Source organism: Oculina patagonica, chromosome 6 (genome assembly GCF_052425735.1).
Source record: "Oculina patagonica isolate OP01 chromosome 6, crgOcupat, whole genome shotgun sequence".
Lineage (NCBI taxonomy): Eukaryota > Metazoa > Cnidaria > Anthozoa > Scleractinia > Oculinidae > Oculina > Oculina patagonica.
In genome coordinates, this window is record NC_135763.1 from 14,008,752 (window position 1) to 14,027,484 (window position 18,733).

General features: G+C 38.7%; 3 protein-coding genes across 3 annotated transcripts in view; 1 reads left to right on the top strand and 2 right to left on the bottom strand.

Annotated features, from left to right (window-relative positions):
* Window positions 1-18,733, top strand: part of LOC144657322 (DNA helicase B-like) — a 41,876-nt gene that overhangs the window by 2,892 nt on the left and 20,251 nt on the right. The gene's annotated exons all lie outside the window — the stretch shown is intronic.
* On the bottom strand, window positions 137-4,970 carry LOC144657355 (uncharacterized). Its single transcript, XM_078517699.1, has 3 exons — window positions 4,701-4,970; window positions 3,697-3,768; window positions 137-3,306 (listed from the first exon to the last, which is right to left on the bottom strand). Exons 1-3 carry the CDS (start codon window positions 4,765-4,767, stop codon window positions 1,826-1,828), a joined length of 1,620 nt encoding a protein of 539 aa, XP_078373825.1. The 5' UTR covers window positions 4,768-4,970; the 3' UTR covers window positions 137-1,825.
* Window positions 5,974-17,540, bottom strand: LOC144656298 (uncharacterized). Its single transcript, XM_078516531.1, has 10 exons — window positions 17,511-17,540; window positions 16,782-16,964; window positions 16,061-16,182; window positions 15,734-15,878; window positions 15,131-15,212; window positions 11,059-14,621; window positions 10,608-10,762; window positions 10,185-10,306; window positions 7,100-9,334; window positions 5,974-6,113 (listed from the first exon to the last, which is right to left on the bottom strand). Exons 1-9 carry the CDS (start codon window positions 17,538-17,540, stop codon window positions 7,191-7,193), a joined length of 6,546 nt encoding a protein of 2,181 aa, XP_078372657.1. The 3' UTR covers window positions 5,974-6,113; window positions 7,100-7,190.

Here is an 18,733-nt window from a genome sequence, read left to right on the forward strand (position 1 = left end):
AAGAGGCTTTTAGACCATTATGGAGTGCGGAAGGTTTAGTTGCAAGCCAAATGAGAGCGAAAGTTGTTCTAGTCTACCGTTTTGGTTTGCTAAGGAGAAGAACCGTCCGAGTGGTATGGAAAATATAAACAGTTGCAAAGGTAAGTCAATTTTTTATAAAAAATCTGATGTTTTCCTCATATTTTCTTAATTAACAACCTTTCTTAAATCACATCCTGACTATAAACGCTTGACCATCTCTTATATACAAGTCTCGAGTTAAATATGCCCCATTTACACTATCGAAACATTTCAGCTTATAAGCTATAGTTTTTTTCCTCTCGTAAGAAACACTATTTTTTACAAACATTTTAGCCTTGCATATGCGCTTAAGCTTATTTTATCTCAAAAGCGAACGTTGTGTATGTTCCACCAAAGAGCTTTCAAATACTTCGGTGTAAATGAGGCATAAACTTGAGCGTATACTACAGTGATGTGAGCTTACATTAACTAGACAATCAAAAACCCTTTTCTCAGGTCTTTATTTGCTGTAAATAGAAATAAGAACTAGTGATGCCAAACAATTATATGAAATACATTGGTGACTACTTGTGACTACTCATCCAAAAGCCATGTATTTTTTGTTATTCAAGTCTAAGCCTCTCATAGGCAGACACTTAACATTAGTACGCATTATTGCGAACAAGAGGTATGCATAAAGTGCTTGTCAGTGAATTTGATTGTCTTTTTTATGGACAGCATATAATATTGACACAAATCCTGTAAAACGTGATGTCTATGGAAAAGACAAATAGCTCTTGAAATTCTTGTATGAAGAATCCATGTTCCAAGTTTAATGCATTATTATTGGACACAATTGTGAATCCTTTAAAAAAAAAACAAATTTGTGTAGAGAGAAAGATCTCCTTCGGACTTGACATGTTTGAACAAATGAATTTTTCCCTGGTTCACTGGGCAACATAAACACACTGCTAAAAGATGCTGCACATCCAATGCAATTAACTTGAAATTTATTACTTCAAAGGACCCTAGTCAGCCTCCGTAATTTTCGATGCCATCGAAATTATAAAAATTGTTGAAATCTTAATACATTGCTGTAAGTTAAGTGTGGCTGGAATCTGGGATTACCTTTAACAGTTTTACAGTGAACTCTTTTGTTTAGACATGCACCACATAAAATAAAATTCTGAAATTCTTGCATGTAAATGAAAACAAAGGCGTGGCTAACTAGGGTCCTTTAAGGAGTTCAATAAACATGAGCATAAAAGACACTTTGAATGAGGCGTTCCAGGCCCTATATTAAAAAAATGTTAACAGTTAACATTTTGAGTGCTCTTATTTAGCAACTGATGATAAAAATGACCATTATTTGAATCAGATTTCCTATGACACAAATAAACTCTGTGAAAAAGCCCCTGGGCTCAGTTGCATGTGTTCTTCAACTTATCCCCATCTGCTCTACTTCTTGTGGGTCCTTGTGACTACTGCTTTAGCAGTCTAATTAAGCTTATGGAAATAAAGCTAAGGGCCAGGTTGTTCAGAGCATGATGAAGCTAATCCAGGATTAGTGGAAATTTTGATTTCAACATTTCAACTTTTCCGTGAAAGTTTCTGTTTATATTTTCCGTCATTCAGTTTTGTCATCACCTGATCTCATACTCCACAAAAAGCGAGCACTAAAAACACTTAATTATATAAGAGAATTTGAACCGTTGATTCACTTTTAATCCTGGATTAGTATTGATCAGCTTTTGAACAACCTGGCCCTGATGTGCTGACTACCATAAAATTCAAGTGAACTTTTCACTAATTGGAAATTACCAGACTATTCAACACCATCCCTTGAAGCCAACTCTTGAATAAGAAACATGGTATCAGTGCGTAGCTGCATTACTGCGATATGACTGAACCTTGGAGTCCAGTGAGGCCACTGACTAAGTGGAAGGTTGTCCATAAATTCAGTAAAACACTTCATAACATAAACACCACAGTCTGTGGCATTAGGCTGCTGTGGCACATCTGGATAAGTAACTTCCTCAAATGAAATACGCTGGGGCTTCTGCTGGTGCCTTGTTTTTGCAGCCCACTCATCTTTCAAGTAATTTTGGATCAAGCGCTCGATAGATGGACGGCGTGTTAAACTGGAACTTTGTTTGTTTGCTGAGTCTAATATCATTATCGATACACCAGCTCCATTGTTCATTTTTGCAATAACCAGCATCCAGTGGCATCCCACACAAACTGGAAAAATCACAAAGTCTTTTTTGAAAATGTTCACGCGTTTTGTCCAGTTCCTGATTCCATTAGGATCAAAGTCTGTAAGTTTCTTGTAAAAGCATGAGCTAAATATGAAAACAGTTTCAGCAGGCAAATTCTTCTCCTGGGCAGTATGGAATAAGACAAAGTCCATTAGATCATCATTTATTAAATAGCCCTGCTCTAAATTTTGGAGGCTGTCACTGTAAATTTGAACATTGCCATAGTTGGACGTGTACTTTATAAGTACAACAGCAGGGGTAAGTTTGACAATCATTTCATCTTGGTTTGATGCGGCGTTGCGCTGGATTTTCTTTACGACCAATGCTTCAAACGAGGAATCTGCTGTGTCTTGACCTTGAAATTGTAAAATGTGCGAAGCCAGTGCTGTTGAATTTTGAAATTTCAGCAATACTGATTTTCCTTTACCATCTACCATTCCATTACTGTCTCTTGCATGAGAATCAAATGCAAACCATTCACCAAAACAGTTTATACATGCAACACAGTATTCCTCGTGTCGAAGAACAACACCATAGAAGTTGTTTTTGACACAGTATTCCAATGCTCTTTTTAGGGACATAAATTCCTCCTTTTCTTCTTCTTGACAAGTAGTTCCAGCGAGGACCTCGGTTTCCAGATCAAACTCATACTTAAAAGCTGTTAGCTTGATTGGGAGCTCGTCAACAGTTAACTTTTGGGTGTTGCCAATTTTAAATCGCAGACGGCAAACCTGAAAGAAGTGAATTCTGTCTCCAATTTCTAACAATTTGTCTAAATCTGGCTCTCTCCAACTGTTAACAGGATACACCGTGCTGTATAGCAGAGCTGCCAGTGCAATCCCTGAACACTGTTGACCTGCGTAGTGGAAGAGAAAGGGTGCACTGTCCCCCTGGTGGCGAGACCCATGACAGACAAACTGTTTTTGGTTGATGACTTCCTCATTTTCAGATTCTGATGTGCTGCCTTCACCTTCCATTATCTTTTGGGCATTTCGACGAAATCCTCTTCCAACATCTTTCTTCCTCTTAGCAGATCCGGAACGAGGCACTTTATAAACAAAACCAGACTATGTCAACAACACACATTGTCCAAAATGTGGCACTTATTTGATGGCAGAGCTTATTTGAAGCAGCACTTGAACTTTATATTATTATTATTATTATTATTATTGTTACTATTATTATTATTATTACTATTATTATTATTATTATTATTATTATTATTATTATTATTGGACCTCTCCTTATATTCTGACTCCTGTCTTTTACGGACAGATCACTTTATCTTCAGGAGACCAATTAACCACCATTTAATCTCTGTCTACAGACACCTCCATAATATGAACACTCAGTTGTATACCTTTGGTGTCTCTGTGTTTCAGATGTTTGACTGCACCTGTATTTCACTCATTATATACTGACATGTCACTTAACTGACCTTTAGAAAACTTTTGTGTGCTTGTGGGCCTTTTCCTCTTAGAGCTTCCTTCCTTCCTCGTAACTGTGGGATCTGAAAATTTGACTTTATAGATCAATGATTACTGTTAGTTCAGCAGAATGAATTTGGGCATTTCCATTTTACGGCCATTACACTCACACAACATTTTCTATAAAGTTTGGACTTCTGCTTTGCAAAGGGCATGCATGGTTTTGCTGTTTATTATAAGGATTGGCAGGATTAAAATAGAAGTGAAAGTGCCAAAATTGATGTTTTAAAAAAAACAGCTCTTCTTCGGTGGTGGACGTCGCCAAAGAAAATGCAATGCTAATTATTTTAATTGAAAGATCTGTTGCGGACATTCCAACTAAAACAACCTTCAATTTTAATTTTGACTTTTAAAGCTAAATTCCTGTGATTTTGAGAAGTTTTTGTCAACAAGTATTTTTTCATGATTGGAAGGAAGTCAAAGTTTTTCAAACATGACCTTTGAATCAACCAGCAGAACTTAATTATTTAGGTCGACCGGGTCATGAGAAGTTTGACGTTTGAACCGGACCTTAGTCGATCTGTTTGTTTAATTGCTCAATTTGTTTCGGTGATAGACGCGTAACCAATTAATGCAATGCTTTTATTAATTATTTTTTCTTTCTTATCAAAAACTTTATGTACATTACACACCTTTTAACCTTTTATTTCTAAGCAAAGAGGGTAGTTGTAGTTCAATAAGAAAGACTGAAATTACCGTAAAAAGCTGTCAACAAACTAAAAGAGCAGCAGAAGAAATATAACCCACAGATTAAAACTATGCATGCCAGGAATTTTAAAAAAATAACTTTTTTGTTACGGACATTGCATAATGTCATTACAATTTTCTTACTAGAATTTTCATGGTCCAGTTAAAACTGGGACTAAAGGCTACTATTATGTTTGCAAAAAATCCAATTATTATTAATGTTATTACCGGTATTTTTAAAAGGCAAATACAACCATTGACCTATTACCTTTAGACAACTCAACTTTTGTCATTTTTTTACTTGGTTCATCTGAAAGAAAAAACAGAACTTTCATTCAGCATTATTGATTTTACCTTCAAAGGTGTTCTTACAACTGTAAGAATTTTTTCAACCTAATATAATCATCTCCCCTGTCGAAATGGCACCTGAAACCGTGCAACTTTCCTTCCTAAAATATTCTGATAGTTAAATTTGCCGTTTTTTTCTGATCTATTTCAGGAAGTTAAAATTGACAATTCTATTTATAGTTTTTTGAACATACAAATATTATTAAGTTTTGAGATAGGTGTGAAATAATTGGTGTAATCATATGACATTTTATGCAAAGCCATAACATTATACTCTCAAGAGACCTTGTTTAGTGGTGGGTCTAACAGATGCTGTTATTTTTAAATAATAATAAAAAAAATTTACTCTGTTTGTGTGTTTCCAGAAAATGTTCATACACACCCCATGGATGGTTACTGGAAATTGTGTCTATAGGATGGTCTTAACGGTTGAAGCTTGTGGAAGGTATGAACCATTTACACTAGAATATTTTTCATAAAGAAAGGCATGGTGGCTTTAAAATATGTGGTAGTAATGATATTTCCTAGAGGATCATGCTATCATTTTTCTTAATACAGTCGAAGCTCTCTTAACGGACACTCTCGTAAGGGTACAGCTCTACTTACGGCCGCCTTGTTTGAAACCCTGTTTTAACTCCCATATAAACTCTGTATTTTTTAATTCTCGTAAGCGGACATTCCTGTAAGCGGCCACGGACACTTTCAGAGATTACGACTCAGACTTTTTCTTTGTTTTTAAGCTCCCGTAAGCGGGCACCCAAAAAGAAAATCCTATTAACAACCTCTGCATTTTGTGTTTATCAATCAACTTCACATCGCCGTTTGTCACAAAGATTTTACAGTAATTACATCACCATATTTCAGTGCTTGTTTTGCCGTCATCCATTGTTAGCTGGGCAAGCTCCCTTAAGCGGGCATTTATCCCCTACTCCTCTAGCCGCTCCCAAGAACCATTGTCATAAGCGGCCAGCTCCAGTTACGGACACTTTTTTCGCGTCCCGAGGGTGTCCGCTTACAAGAGCTTCGACTGTATATATTGCCTTTAATTTTTGTGTTGTTTTTAATGTTGGTATGACTTAGGATGAGTTACAGTACACCTGAAGTAATTACCTTTTAATATTTTCTCACTCTGCTTTCGTTTGCAAATGGATCCTTGTTTTGTCTTTGTCGGTTTACTTGAACTCTTGGTGATGCTTATCCCCAGTGAGTCATCCTTCGTTGTATGCGTTCGAAGCCGACCCCGTTTAGATATTGTTTGGAAGGACACTGGTTGCCTAAATGCAGAGCTGGGCAGCCACATGTCATCATCCGATGAATAACCCTTGAACCGCACCTACGAAAACCATTTTATTTTGCCACAAATAAATAGAAGTTAAATATAATTGCATATCATTAAAATGCATTTGAGTGGTACTGTAAATTAATCAAAATACTGTAGGCAAAAAACTACCCAGAATATAAACTAAACGAGCTGAGTAGTTAAAATAAATTGCTATGACTAAATTGTACATGATTAAAGAAAAAATCCAAAAAAAAATGAGATAAGACATCAAGTAATGAGTAATTTAGTGCACTATAAATCAGTATAAATTATTAAAATAGTAATTTAGAAAAGAAGTAGAAAAAAGGGAACAGGAAAACAATTAAAATGAGAAAAAAAAGCAGGACCAGTCACCACAATGATGTAACCAAAATTTGTTTATATGGATTAATTATGAGCAAAATGAAAATGAACACACCTAGCAAGCATTGGACATAAGTAATTAAGGGGCTCTTTACATGAGAGTTATCGTCCGGGATGACTTTCGTCCTGGGATGAATTCATCTTGGTGTCTGGTCATTTTCTTGTTGCTGTTTACATGATGATACAGATTTCGTCCCGGGATGAAACATCGGGATGAAATGTCATCCCGGGATGAAACGTGACGAAAAACCCATGTTAACAGTCTTATCTGGATGAAATATAATGTAATGTAAGCACCGGCGAGATGAATTCAACTCGGGCGGGACGACTTACCCGGCATCCCGGGATGAACACTCTCATGTAAAATGAAAATTTTTTCACGGGCCCGGGATGAAATTCATCCCGGGATGAAACTCATCTCAGCTCTCATGTAAAGAGGCCCTAAGAAGTACTTTTTCATAGTTTGCTTAAATGAATGCCGAGAAAAACTCTGACTTTTAATTCTTAGTTCTAACAAGATTTATATTAGTAAGTAGATTTTGATTCCAGTCTAGTACTATGATTGTGTTTAGATGATATACTTAAGGCCTTAGGTAGTAAGTCATGATAAAACTGAAACATAAAAAGAGCAGTACCTTATATTCCTCTGTCTGAAAGTCCCGGTTAAGCCTTACTTCCAAGACCTTTTCGACCTCGTAGTATTCATCTTCTGGTTCAGTTACTCTATCAGCATTGTTTTTTGTATGATGTTTCGTCTTCCTTTGCCTTGAGTATCTCCCTACTTTTTTCTGACAGGGAAAATGTTCCATCCTCATTTCTTACCATTTCAACCTCACAAAGAACTTTATGTACAGGTATCCACTTACTCAAGAGTGGTTTGTGAGGAACATCGTACCTTTCCGCGCTCACTTCTGTGTATGGGTGACCCCTTATGATGCCTTTTGCCTTTGAACTCGTGCTCAACTGTTCTTTTCCATCATGACTTTGTATCGATAAAATGTGCAACAGCTGATCTTTGTCTCTACCTTTTATTGCCACGTCTCTAAACCGTATTATATCGTGTGTGTCATCCAGCTGTTTCCAAGCGCGAGAAAGGGACTTTCCTACCCAGTGTCTTCTTGACCTTTCTTTTGATATATACTCCCTTGGTAAAAGTAACTTTAACGCTCTGGATATGTGAAGATCACTTCCACCTTTCTTTATGTACCACTTAGAATTACTTTTGGTTGTTGTGTCATCTTGATCATCACTGTCACTACTAGAAGATGTTTCAGAAAGTTCCTCGTCAATTTCACTGCTTGTGTCCGGTTTTTCTGTAGAGTTATCATTCTCCAGAATCATATCTTCAAATGCACTGCTGCTCTCTACACTGTTCACAATTGCTTTTGAGTCTACACTTGTGGCCAAAGACACGGACAGTTTGTCATATTCTGGAGGGGGAGGGCTACTTTTAACCATCTTTAAATTTGCAGGCTTTTGGAAAGAGTAGGGACAATCCCATGACTCATTTGATTCTAGAAGCCTTGAGACCTCAGCAGGAAGAAACTTTTTCACAAGTTCCTGTGCCTTGTTTACTCCCTCTTTATGCACTTGCTGTTGTCTTTTAAGGAAATCCTGGTACCTGTGTGGATACTGGTAACATGATGAAGTCACAGTGTTTGTTTTATCGAAATGAGATTTCTTTCGATTACTAGTTGATGGAATTTTCACGCCTTCATAAGTGGACAAGTCATTTAAAGCTTCTGTTATAAACTGTAGGTCCTTAGAACGGTTCAGCATATCACCGAATGTGGGTGAAGTATCAAGTGACTGGATGTTGGTCGTTTTTCCTTGTAACTGTCCAATGATTTTTTCAGTTGAGATTGTACCAGAACGCTTTGGTGAGCATAAAGTGGGACCAAACTCCTTGAAATGTAGAAACATTGCAAGACAATGCAAGGAGGCAGCTGAGAAGATAAGTTCAGCAGTAGTGTATGCACCATAGGTCAAAAAATGACCCCTTTTGTCTCTATTCTTTTTCGCATGAGCTTGAGCATGTAATCGTATCTTCTTCAGTTCAAGATATTTACGCCACAAACGAAAGATGGTTATTCCTGTTGATACTGATCTTTGAATGTCTTCTGGTGAACCAAAATCAGCTTGATAGAATGGTTGGGTGAGATGATATGTAGCAATGATGTAAAGACATGTAGCCTCGGAACCTTTCACATGGCTTTCCAACATTTCTGCAATTCTCAGAGAGAATATCTTATTTGCTGTATCTGGACGCTGGTCAAAAAAGTTGATTAGTAACAGATCCTGAGCAGAAAATGGGACCGTCTCTCCTTGATTGATACATATTTCCATTAGTTCATGTAGATGATTTATTGTAGCAACCAAAGCCCCGTTGGTGTCTTTGTACATTGTCAGTTCATGTGTTTCATATTTGAGATTACGCAGTAGTGTCCTTCTCAAGTGATCATAGTCCGAATAGGCAATAGTTGGCAGTGACCAGAAATAGGGCGCAATATATTTCTCATCAGGAATGCATAGTCCTAAATAAAATATGTCATTATCTGCGGTTGATTGTGTTGGGGTCATGAGGGTTACTGACGCTGATAGAGAGAATCCTGCCGAGTCTACCGAGTGGCCTACCAACTTCAATGGCGTTTCCCTCTCAGCACATTCTTGCCTTACTTTTTCCCATATTTTTAGCAGATGACAACCACTGTACCCTTTACTTGGAGTAGGCCACATCATGTAAATTATAGGATGGCGGGAAGCACTATCTAGAGAGTTGAAATTGTGTATGGACACCTTTGCTGCCAAGGAATCCTCGTCAATTAGTTTTGTAACTAATCTCCTCAATGCTGAGAAATCGTCAGGGTCACCTAGAAAGAGAGAGAAGCCAATTTGTTACTTTTATTAGTGACAGTTGATCCGTGCTGACATTGCATTATATTACATGGGTTTTGAGTAGATTACCGGTAATTTTAATTTATTTATTTGTGGACACTGTGCTATAATGCTGCTGCATCAAATCGTTTTATGATCAATTTAAACTCGAGAAAGGTGTATGTTTATGAAATACAGTTTCTAAAATCTTAACATGCATGAAATTAAATGTTGCCAGGCTGCATTCTCTTAATTGTTCAACATCAGGCAGTTCAGGAAATTTGTCAGTAATAATTTTGGGAAAAATCTTAAGGAAGGAACCCATCCACATTGTTCAAGCGTCATAACCAAAGTACTAATTTGCTCTCCTTGCTCAGCTTATGAGATTATCTCTTTGTTACTTTACAAGAGCATGTTTTGTATAAATAACGGTACTTAAGCAATGATTTAAACACGGTTCTTATAAAACGAATCGAATTTGACCATTTTAATGCAACTTACTTGGGAAATGATTTTAGAATGGAAGGATGGTGACATGAATTATATCTAGAATATTGTTCTTTTTGTGCTAAAAAATTACTGTATAACCAAGAACAAATTATCTTAACATTTATATCAGTCAATGAGACGGTGCATGACACCCGTTTAAGTGCACTCGAGAGTGTACTGTTTGAACATTGGAATGTTTTGGATCACAGGAATATTACAGTTTTTTTGCCAGTAAGGGTTTGTTGTTTTCATATGTGACAACCACAGATCTTCTACGAATACTAAATTTCAATTATTGACCATACAGATAATTATGAATTAATGTAAAGGAAATGACCATATAATTAATTGACTTGCCTTCCAAAGCTTTTCGTCTTGGTATATGGAGAACCTCATCTTTCCACTCACTGATATCAGGGCGGAAGCTTTTGCCAACAAGGATCACTTCACCATGGTCATTTTGTATTGCCTGCAGGTACCTGTCAAGGGGAGCACCAGAGAGAGAATCAGTATCAAGTCACGCATTTCTCGCAAATTTTTGGGTAAGTCTCACAATCAAGAGCTTGATTCATTGAATCCTTTAATATTTCACTACTCCTTAGCATTACGGTGATGAGACAAAGTTTAGACCCATATGACTAGTCATAATTGGAAATTAGGGGAGTGCGTTCGGTAGGGTGGGGTGAGGGGGGGAGGAGGAGGCAGGGAAAGCTGGAGGCATGGAGTGGGAAGTATGATATTGTTTTCATATGATTATAACTATGATATATATCCACAAACCTTAAAGATCTTGCCTCATCGCTGGCTTCAATGACTGGTCCTCCCTTGTACAGCTCTACTGCTTTGTTAATTAAGTCTGGGTTGTACCCAGGCTGCAATTTTTGTTGCTGTTTGAAGTTGTCACAAGTGGTGCTGGATGGGAGACCAAACAAATCCTGGCAATTTAAATGCAAGACAATATTAGAAAATCGCAACGATAAAAAATATAATGGTTGTACTAACATGAATTTTTTGTATATTTTATTACAGTATTTAACAGTGCAGAGATATTTCTGCACTGGTTAAACAAACACTTGGCTGAAGAGAACTAGTCCTCTAGCACTAGATAAGAGAAATTTGAGAAAAAAAATATTCCAGAAATTTTTCAGTTTTTCTAGTTACTGTGTATTAAGTGCATGCGCCATACCCTTTTGTAGTAGAATGTCTTCATACTCTGTTATTAACAACATACCTTCAATAAATCATAGTTTGTTTCTCCAAGTCTGATTTTGTGCAGTTTCCCAATCGATTTCATAAGGGGAATGAAATGATGGTTCACACCTCCTTTCAGCTTCCCAACTAGGTTCTGCAACACTGCTAATTGCACAGGATTTGACTTGTCGATGTCCTGTTTAAACAGATGAAGCAAGTCAACCACCAGCTTTTCCTGGTATTTCTCCTTGCAGCTCTCATGTAAAATTTCTTCCCATGGTCTTGACTGTCCAGTAGACATGCAGGACAAAGTTTTCACCAGCTTTTTATTTTCTCTGCCGAGCTCTGCAACTTTTCCAATCACTTCTGTGGGACGTGCGTAATCAAGACGAAATCCCCTTTTTCCTATTCTATCTTCTGAGCTGACATCGTATACTGCATTATCACGTTTCTTCTTTAAATCCAACAGATACTGTTGCTGCTTAAAGCAGTTGTGGCATGTCAGCGGGTGTCTCGCAAGGCCACTTGGTTTTCCAGTACAGGGTGGATCCAAGCTTTTGATAGCCCCCTTTATAAAGATTTTTTGACCCTTGTAAGTGATTGGTTTGTTAAGTAACACGTAAACGGCCCTGGCAGGCCGTGATTTTGCAAGGTTTTCAGCTTCCTCGGGATGCTTCTTCTTCCAATACATAAAATCCTTACAATTTTGGTGTCCCTTTTCCTTCACAAAACACTGGTATTTTCCTTTTGATCGTTCACGTTCAAACAGTGTCTTTGCGGAAACTTTTCTGATCGTGGAATCATCTTTAAATGACTCAATCACTTCAGGGTCTTCAAAAAAGTGAAGACACTTTGAATCTGAACTATCAGGCCTGACAACGTTAAGAGCTTCAATTATCGTCCTCTGCCTAGGTTTGTCTATTTTTGATGTGTTTGTATTTGATGCTCTTGATGAATCAGCATTGATATCCGTTTCTTTTCGACCAGAGAAATAAATAGCTGCTTCTTGATGTAATCTTGATTGCTGATGTGCTATAACCTGGCATATTCCATCAAACTGTTTTTGAAGTGTCTTTCCCAACTTACTGAATAAACCTCTGCGAGTACAACTTTCTTCGTACAGTGTACAAATTTCACAGCTGATGGTAACTTTGAATTTGTTCCTGATGCTGCTTTGGCAGATGCATGAAAACTGAGGGAAATGGTCATGTTCAAAAGTCGTGTCTTTGAATTCCTCTGCTGCTTGTTTTTTTATTCCAATGGGAGGGAAACAATAACACAGAAATGCGCGGAAGATTGTGTTGAATTGATTCTTACATGCAGAAGATTCTTCGAATATTTTCATTCGTGTGCTGCTATTTATTCGTGTAGACGGACAATGAATGTTCTGGTGAAGCAATTCTTCAAAGCTAGAGCTATTCAAATCTTTTGGTTTTAACTCTTTAATTTTTGAGTTAGTCCAACTTCTTGAAAGGATAAGACTTCTTCTGAATCCTTTTATTTCTCCATGCTCCATATCGATGATCTGCTGTTCGGCAGTCTCGCATGGAGGTTCATGAGGCGGGTCAATGATCTGCTGTTCGGCAGTCTCGCTAGGAGGTTCATGAGGCGGGTCAATGATCTGTTGTTCGGCAGTCTCGCTAGGAGGTTCATGAGACGGGTCAATGATCTGTTGTTCGGCAGTCTCGCTAGGAGGTGCATGAGACGGGTCAATGATCTGTTGTTCGGCAGTCTCGCTAGGAGGTTCATGAGGCGGGTCAATGATCTGCTGTTCGGCAGTCTCGCTAGGAGGTTCATGAGACGGGTCAATGATCTGCTGTTCGGCAGTCTCGCTAGGAGGTTCATGAGGCGGGTCAATGATCTGCTGTTCGGCAGTCTCGCTAGGAGGTTCATGAGACGGGTCCATGATCTGTTGTTCGGCAGTCTCGCTAGGAGGTTCATGAGGCGGGTCAATGATCTGCTGTTCGGCAGTCTCGCTAGGAGGTTCATGAGGCGGGTCAATGATCTGCTGTTCGGCAGTCTCGCTAGGAGGTTCATGAGGCGGGTCAATGATCTGCTGTTCGGCAGTCTCGCTAGGAGGTTCATGAGGCGGGTCAATGATCTGCTGTTCGGCAGTCTCGCTAGGAGGTTCATGAGGCGGGTCAATGATCTGCTGTTCGGCAGTCTCGCTAGGAGGTTCATGAGACGGGTCAATGATCTGTTGTTCGGCAGTCTCGCTAGGAGGTTCATGAGATGGGTCAATGATCTGTTGTTCGGCAGTCTCGCTAGGAGGTGCATGAGACGGGTCCATGATCTGTTGTTCGGCAGTCTCGCTAGGAGGTTCATGAGGCGGGTCAATGATCTGCTGTTCGGCAGTCTCGCTAGGAGGTTCATGAGGCGGGTCAATGATCTGCTGTTCGGCAGTCTCGCTAGGAGGTTCATGAGGCGGGTCAATGATCTGCTGTTCGGCAGTCTCGCTAGGAGGTTCATGAGACGGGTCCATGATCTGTTGTTCGGCAGTCTCGCTAGGAGGTTCATGAGGCGGGTCAATGATCTGCTGTTCGGCAGTCTCGCTAGGAGGTTCATGAGGCGGGTCAATGATCTGCTGTTCGGCAGTCTCGCTAGGAGGTTCATGAGGCGGGTCAATGATCTGCTGTTCGGCAGTCTCGCTAGGAGGTTCATGAGGCGGGTCAATGATCTGCTGTTCGGCAGTCTCGCTAGGAGGTTCATGAGGCGGGTCAATGATCTGCTGTTCGGCAGTCTCGCTAGGAGGTTCATGAGGCGGGTCAATGATCTGCTGTTCGGCAGTCTCGCTAGGAGGTTCATGAGACGGGTCAATGATCTGCTGTTCGGCAGTCTCGCTAGGAGGTTCATGAGGCGGGTCAATGATCTGCTGTTCGGCAGTCTCGCTAGGAGGTTCATGAGGCGGGTCAATGATCTGCTGTTCGGCAGTCTCGCTAGGAGGTTCATGAGGCGGGTCAATGATCTGTTGTTCGGCAGTCTCGCTAGGAGGTTCATGAGACGGGTCAATGATCTGTTGTTTGGCAGTCTCGCTAGGAGGTGCATGAGACGGGTCAATGATCTGCTGTTCGGCAGTCTCGCTAGGAGGTTCATGAGGCGGGTCAATGATCTGTTGTTCGGCAGTCTCGCTAGGAGGTTCATGAGACGGGTCAATGATCTGTTGTTTGGCAGTCTCGCTAGGAGGTGCATGAGACGGGTCAATGATCTGTTGTTCGGCAGTCTCGCTAGGAGGTTCATGAGACGGGTCAATGATCTGTTGTTCGGCAGTCTCGCTAGGAGATTCATGAGGCGGGTCAATGATCTGTTGTTCGGCAGGCACGCAAGGAGGTGCATGAGATTCTGCAGGTCTCGTTGCTAAGTGGAGGATAGTCTTTCGTCGTCTTGTTATCTTAACTCCTTTGAAATCTTTATGTTTGTCTAAGATGTGTCTTCCAAGTGTTTCAAATAGATGACGACGCAATCTTTCTTTGTCACTAATCTCGACAAACTGGAGACAAGCATTCCCATATATTGATTCTTTGCTGACACACTTTCCAATTGACATTTGATATGACCTTGTGAACCAGGTTTCAATGTCTTTTACAGATGGAAGATGGTCTTTCCCTGTCAAAATAATAAGAGATTTTGGTAATAAAAGATGACCCCAGAAAGTTCAGTGTTGTCTGTAATTATTCAATGGTAACACCACTGACTGTACATAGAGTAAGAATAAAATGCATATGACTCAGCAATTAGATTTCCTGCATCTTCAGAAGATGATTTTATTGATCGAAAACGTTTACTATTATTTTTCAACAGGTTGTAGTTATCCTAATTTTTAATATATTTTTTTATCGGCGAAATATGCGTAACAAGCTTCTGGTTTAAAAGTTCAAAGTACTAATAATCAGAAGAGTTTTACATACATTTAATCAGTTCTTATGTTATTTATTCATTGGTAATGTCAGTTCAACGTAAAAAAGCGGTCGCGCCTCCCGTTTTGCGCTGGCATCCTGTTCTCTCGCCGTTCTTTCCACGCGCTCATATTAGATCGGAAAAATGCGTGCGTAGACTCCTATATATCTATATTATAAAGATCCTTAACAATGCAGAATGCAAAAAAACCAACTTACCTCCTCCTAAAATTGGACCAGTTACAAGAGCAATACACACGGCACTCTGATGTAAATCTTTTAAAGTCTGAGTGTCAAATAACTGTTAAGAAATCAAAATTCATGAAGAGTTATTTTAGATTTTTTTTTTGTTTTTTTTTTAAAAAATCCGTCATCCACAAATCATGTCCACAGAAATCTCTCACGCGTTTGTTGAAGTGTTTGTTTTATTTCCTCTAGGTTGAGGAGAAGGGGGATACCCTAAGAAACCTGGCTTATTAAGTAACTGCAAATAAATTCTTAATTATTTTTGAAGGGACCAAAAATTGATATTACATACATGGTAGCATCTTAAAAAGAAGAGGGCTATTCCAGAATTTAAGGATGGGGATTTAATTAAACTCTTTGCTAAAGCTGATTGTAAAGTGATTGTGCAATGTATCAACCCAACTTGTGGCAATAATTATTATTGCCACAAGTTGGGTAATAATATGATTATCTCAGAGATCAAATTTTGTCATTGGGGCCCCTACAACAATACAATGCATGTACCACAGAGGCTTTTAACCAGTTAATGTTTTACACTTCAAGAGCAGGTTAACTAACTCAAATTGAAAGACCAACCAGGGTGTTTCTGAAGAACAGCCTTTGATTTCTTGGTAAGATTTGAGTGTGTCTTTGAATTTCTAACTTTAACTCGTCTACAGTTGCTGTACTTGCCAACGCCAACTTCAAACAGGCTTGCCTTTGCTGCACAAGTATTATCACTCTGAAAAACAACCAATTAGACTATTCATTAAATTTTAAGCCATGATAAACCATTCTGGATTTGCCTCATTCACAAACCCGTTTTTTTATCGCAACAGACTTCCTTGATCATTTTTATTTTTATGATGATAATTGATTAAGTGTGAATATATGGGACATTAAATACATTTTAAGCCTCTTTACCTGTCACTGAGAGTACAACTTGACAGCTGTTCATGGGGCTTTTCTTCAAATTCAAACTGGTGTGTCTGTTTCTGATGGTAATGTCTTTCCTGCTTCTGTGCACGTTTCTTTGTTTTAATGGTCTAATTTAATGGAACAGTTCAAAGAGCATTAATTAGATATCTTCCACTAATACAAACTTTCCACTTAAATCTAATCAGAATTGGTCTTTGTTGTTTACAGTTTCCATGCGATACATACTTGTTGTAAATAATAAAGAGTAAATGGCCCAGCTCACCACGAGTCTCTCGTAGCTCAGTTGTGGTTAGAGCGCCCAACCGGTATCTGGGAGGCCATGGGTTCGATTCCCGTCGGGGACTCAGAATTTTTCTTTGTCCCATGCTCGTGTCATGTTGAATACTTCATCTTCATTACATACTTGTTGTTTCTTTTCCATTTAGATATACTGTTAAATCTCAACCCAAAAGGTACTGGTCATTATTATTTTCTTCAGTCTCTTAAATCATCTTCATAACCCTGTGACAACTAAAAAAATACCCGCAACTTACACGTACATCAGCTTAGCTATGACCCCCACTTAGCTTCCTAATGAAGACTGAGTTACTGAGTTACTTAGGTCATGGCAAGGTGTAAAACAGTCACTGCTAACTGTAAACAGTTAATTAAAGTTCAATACTCCATTGATGTTTAAACAGTCACAAATCTTGCAGCCCATTAGTACCTTTCTTGCTTTGTGACTTTTCTTGGGTCCTAAGCTAACTTCTTGAAAGCCCCATGAATAATAATTGCAAAAACTACTATTCCTCTTCGGCTTCTTTCTTTTTTTTGAAACAGTAACTGTGCTGAAGTCTGGTTCTGGTTTTGCAAAGAAAATTCTGTAGGATTTCAAGTCTAATGAGCAACCCTAAAAATATGATACAGGATAAGGTCAATATGTTTGAATATATAAAACTGATTTTCTACAGTAAAACCCCTGCCGGTAACTCGAACTTGGATAACTCGAACAACCCCGCTAACTCAAACAAACTTTCATTTTCCTTGGATTTGACCCAACTTTTCAGTCATATTTACTTGGTTAATTGAAACTCAGGTAACTCAAAAACCCCGCTAACTTGAACTAAATTTTGTTCAACTTGATGACAATTTGGGTCAAATTTAACCCAATAACTCAAATTCTGGTTCTTGCAGCTTGCCACAGATGCCCATTGAAACATCCCATTAGCTCTTCTTGTCGTGTGATCGGATTTAAACACTAAAACCAGTACTACTATTAAAGGTCATGGTCAACCGACCTCGATTGCTCGAAACCCTGCCAACCTGAACTGTTTTTTTGTTTCCCTTCAGAGTTCAAGTTACCAGGGTTCTACTGTATTTCACAGATTAATAAAAAAGGCAAAAAACAGATACCAAAAAGAATGAATGCCAATAACCAATGCCACAACCAACATACCTGACACTGTTGAACCAGACAAACACACATTTAACTTTATAATCCTGAAGACCATAAGTTAATCACGTGTACAGGTAGAATATAGTGCTAACTTTAAAATTAACTTTGTTTCAGTAATTATTAGATTATAAATCACAATCACCTTAAATGATTGTTTGATTATGATCATGTGGACCTTTAAAAGGTCATGAGATCTGAGCAAAGATCTGAGCAAATCTTTATGCATGATACTGCAAGCTACCTACCAAGTGGAACTTGTTGCAAGAACTTATAAATGTCATGTGGTCTTGGCCAAATCATAATTCATTCAAAAAAAATTAAATATTGTCCAATGCATGATCTCTAAGTAACAGCAAGCTACCTTCCATGTGGAAGCTGTTGCGGGAACTTATGAAGGTCATGTGGTCTTGGCCAAATGGTAATTCATTCAAAAAAAATCAATAATAAATTGTCCAATGCATGATCTCTAAGTAACGGCAAGCTACCTTCCAAGTGGAAGTTGTTGCGGGAACTTATGAAGGTCATGTGGTTTTAAACAAATCATTATTCATTCAAAACAATTTTAATTGCCCAATGCATGATCCCTAACTAATGGCAAGCTACCTTCCAAGTGGAAGTTGTTGCAGGGACTTATGAAGGTCATGTGGTCTTGCCCAAATCATAATTCATTAAAAAAAATCAATAATTAATTGTTCAATGCACGAACTCTAAGTAATGGCAAGCTACCTTCCATGTGGAAGTTGTTGCACGAACTTATGAAGGTCATGTGGTCTTGGCCAAATCGTAATTCATTCAAAAAAAATCAATAATAAATTGTCCAATGCATGATCTCTAAGTAACGGCAAGCTACCTTCCAAGTGGAAGTTGTTGCGGGAACTTATGAAGGTCATGTGGTCTTGGCCAAATCAAAATTCATGCAAAACAAATTAAATTTCCCAATGCATGAACTCTAAGTAACAGCAAGCTGCCTTCTAAGTGGAAGTTGTTGCGGGAACTTATGAAGGTCATGTGGTCTTGGCCAAATCATAATTCATTAAAAAAAATCAATAATTAATTGTTCAATGCACGATCTCTAAGTAACGGCAAGCTACCTTCCAAGTGGAAGTTGTTGCGGGAACTTATGAAGGTCATGTGGTCTTGGCCAAATCGTAATTCATTCAAAAAAAAAATTAATAATAAATTGTCCAATGCATGATCTCTAAGTAACGGCAAGCTACCTTCCA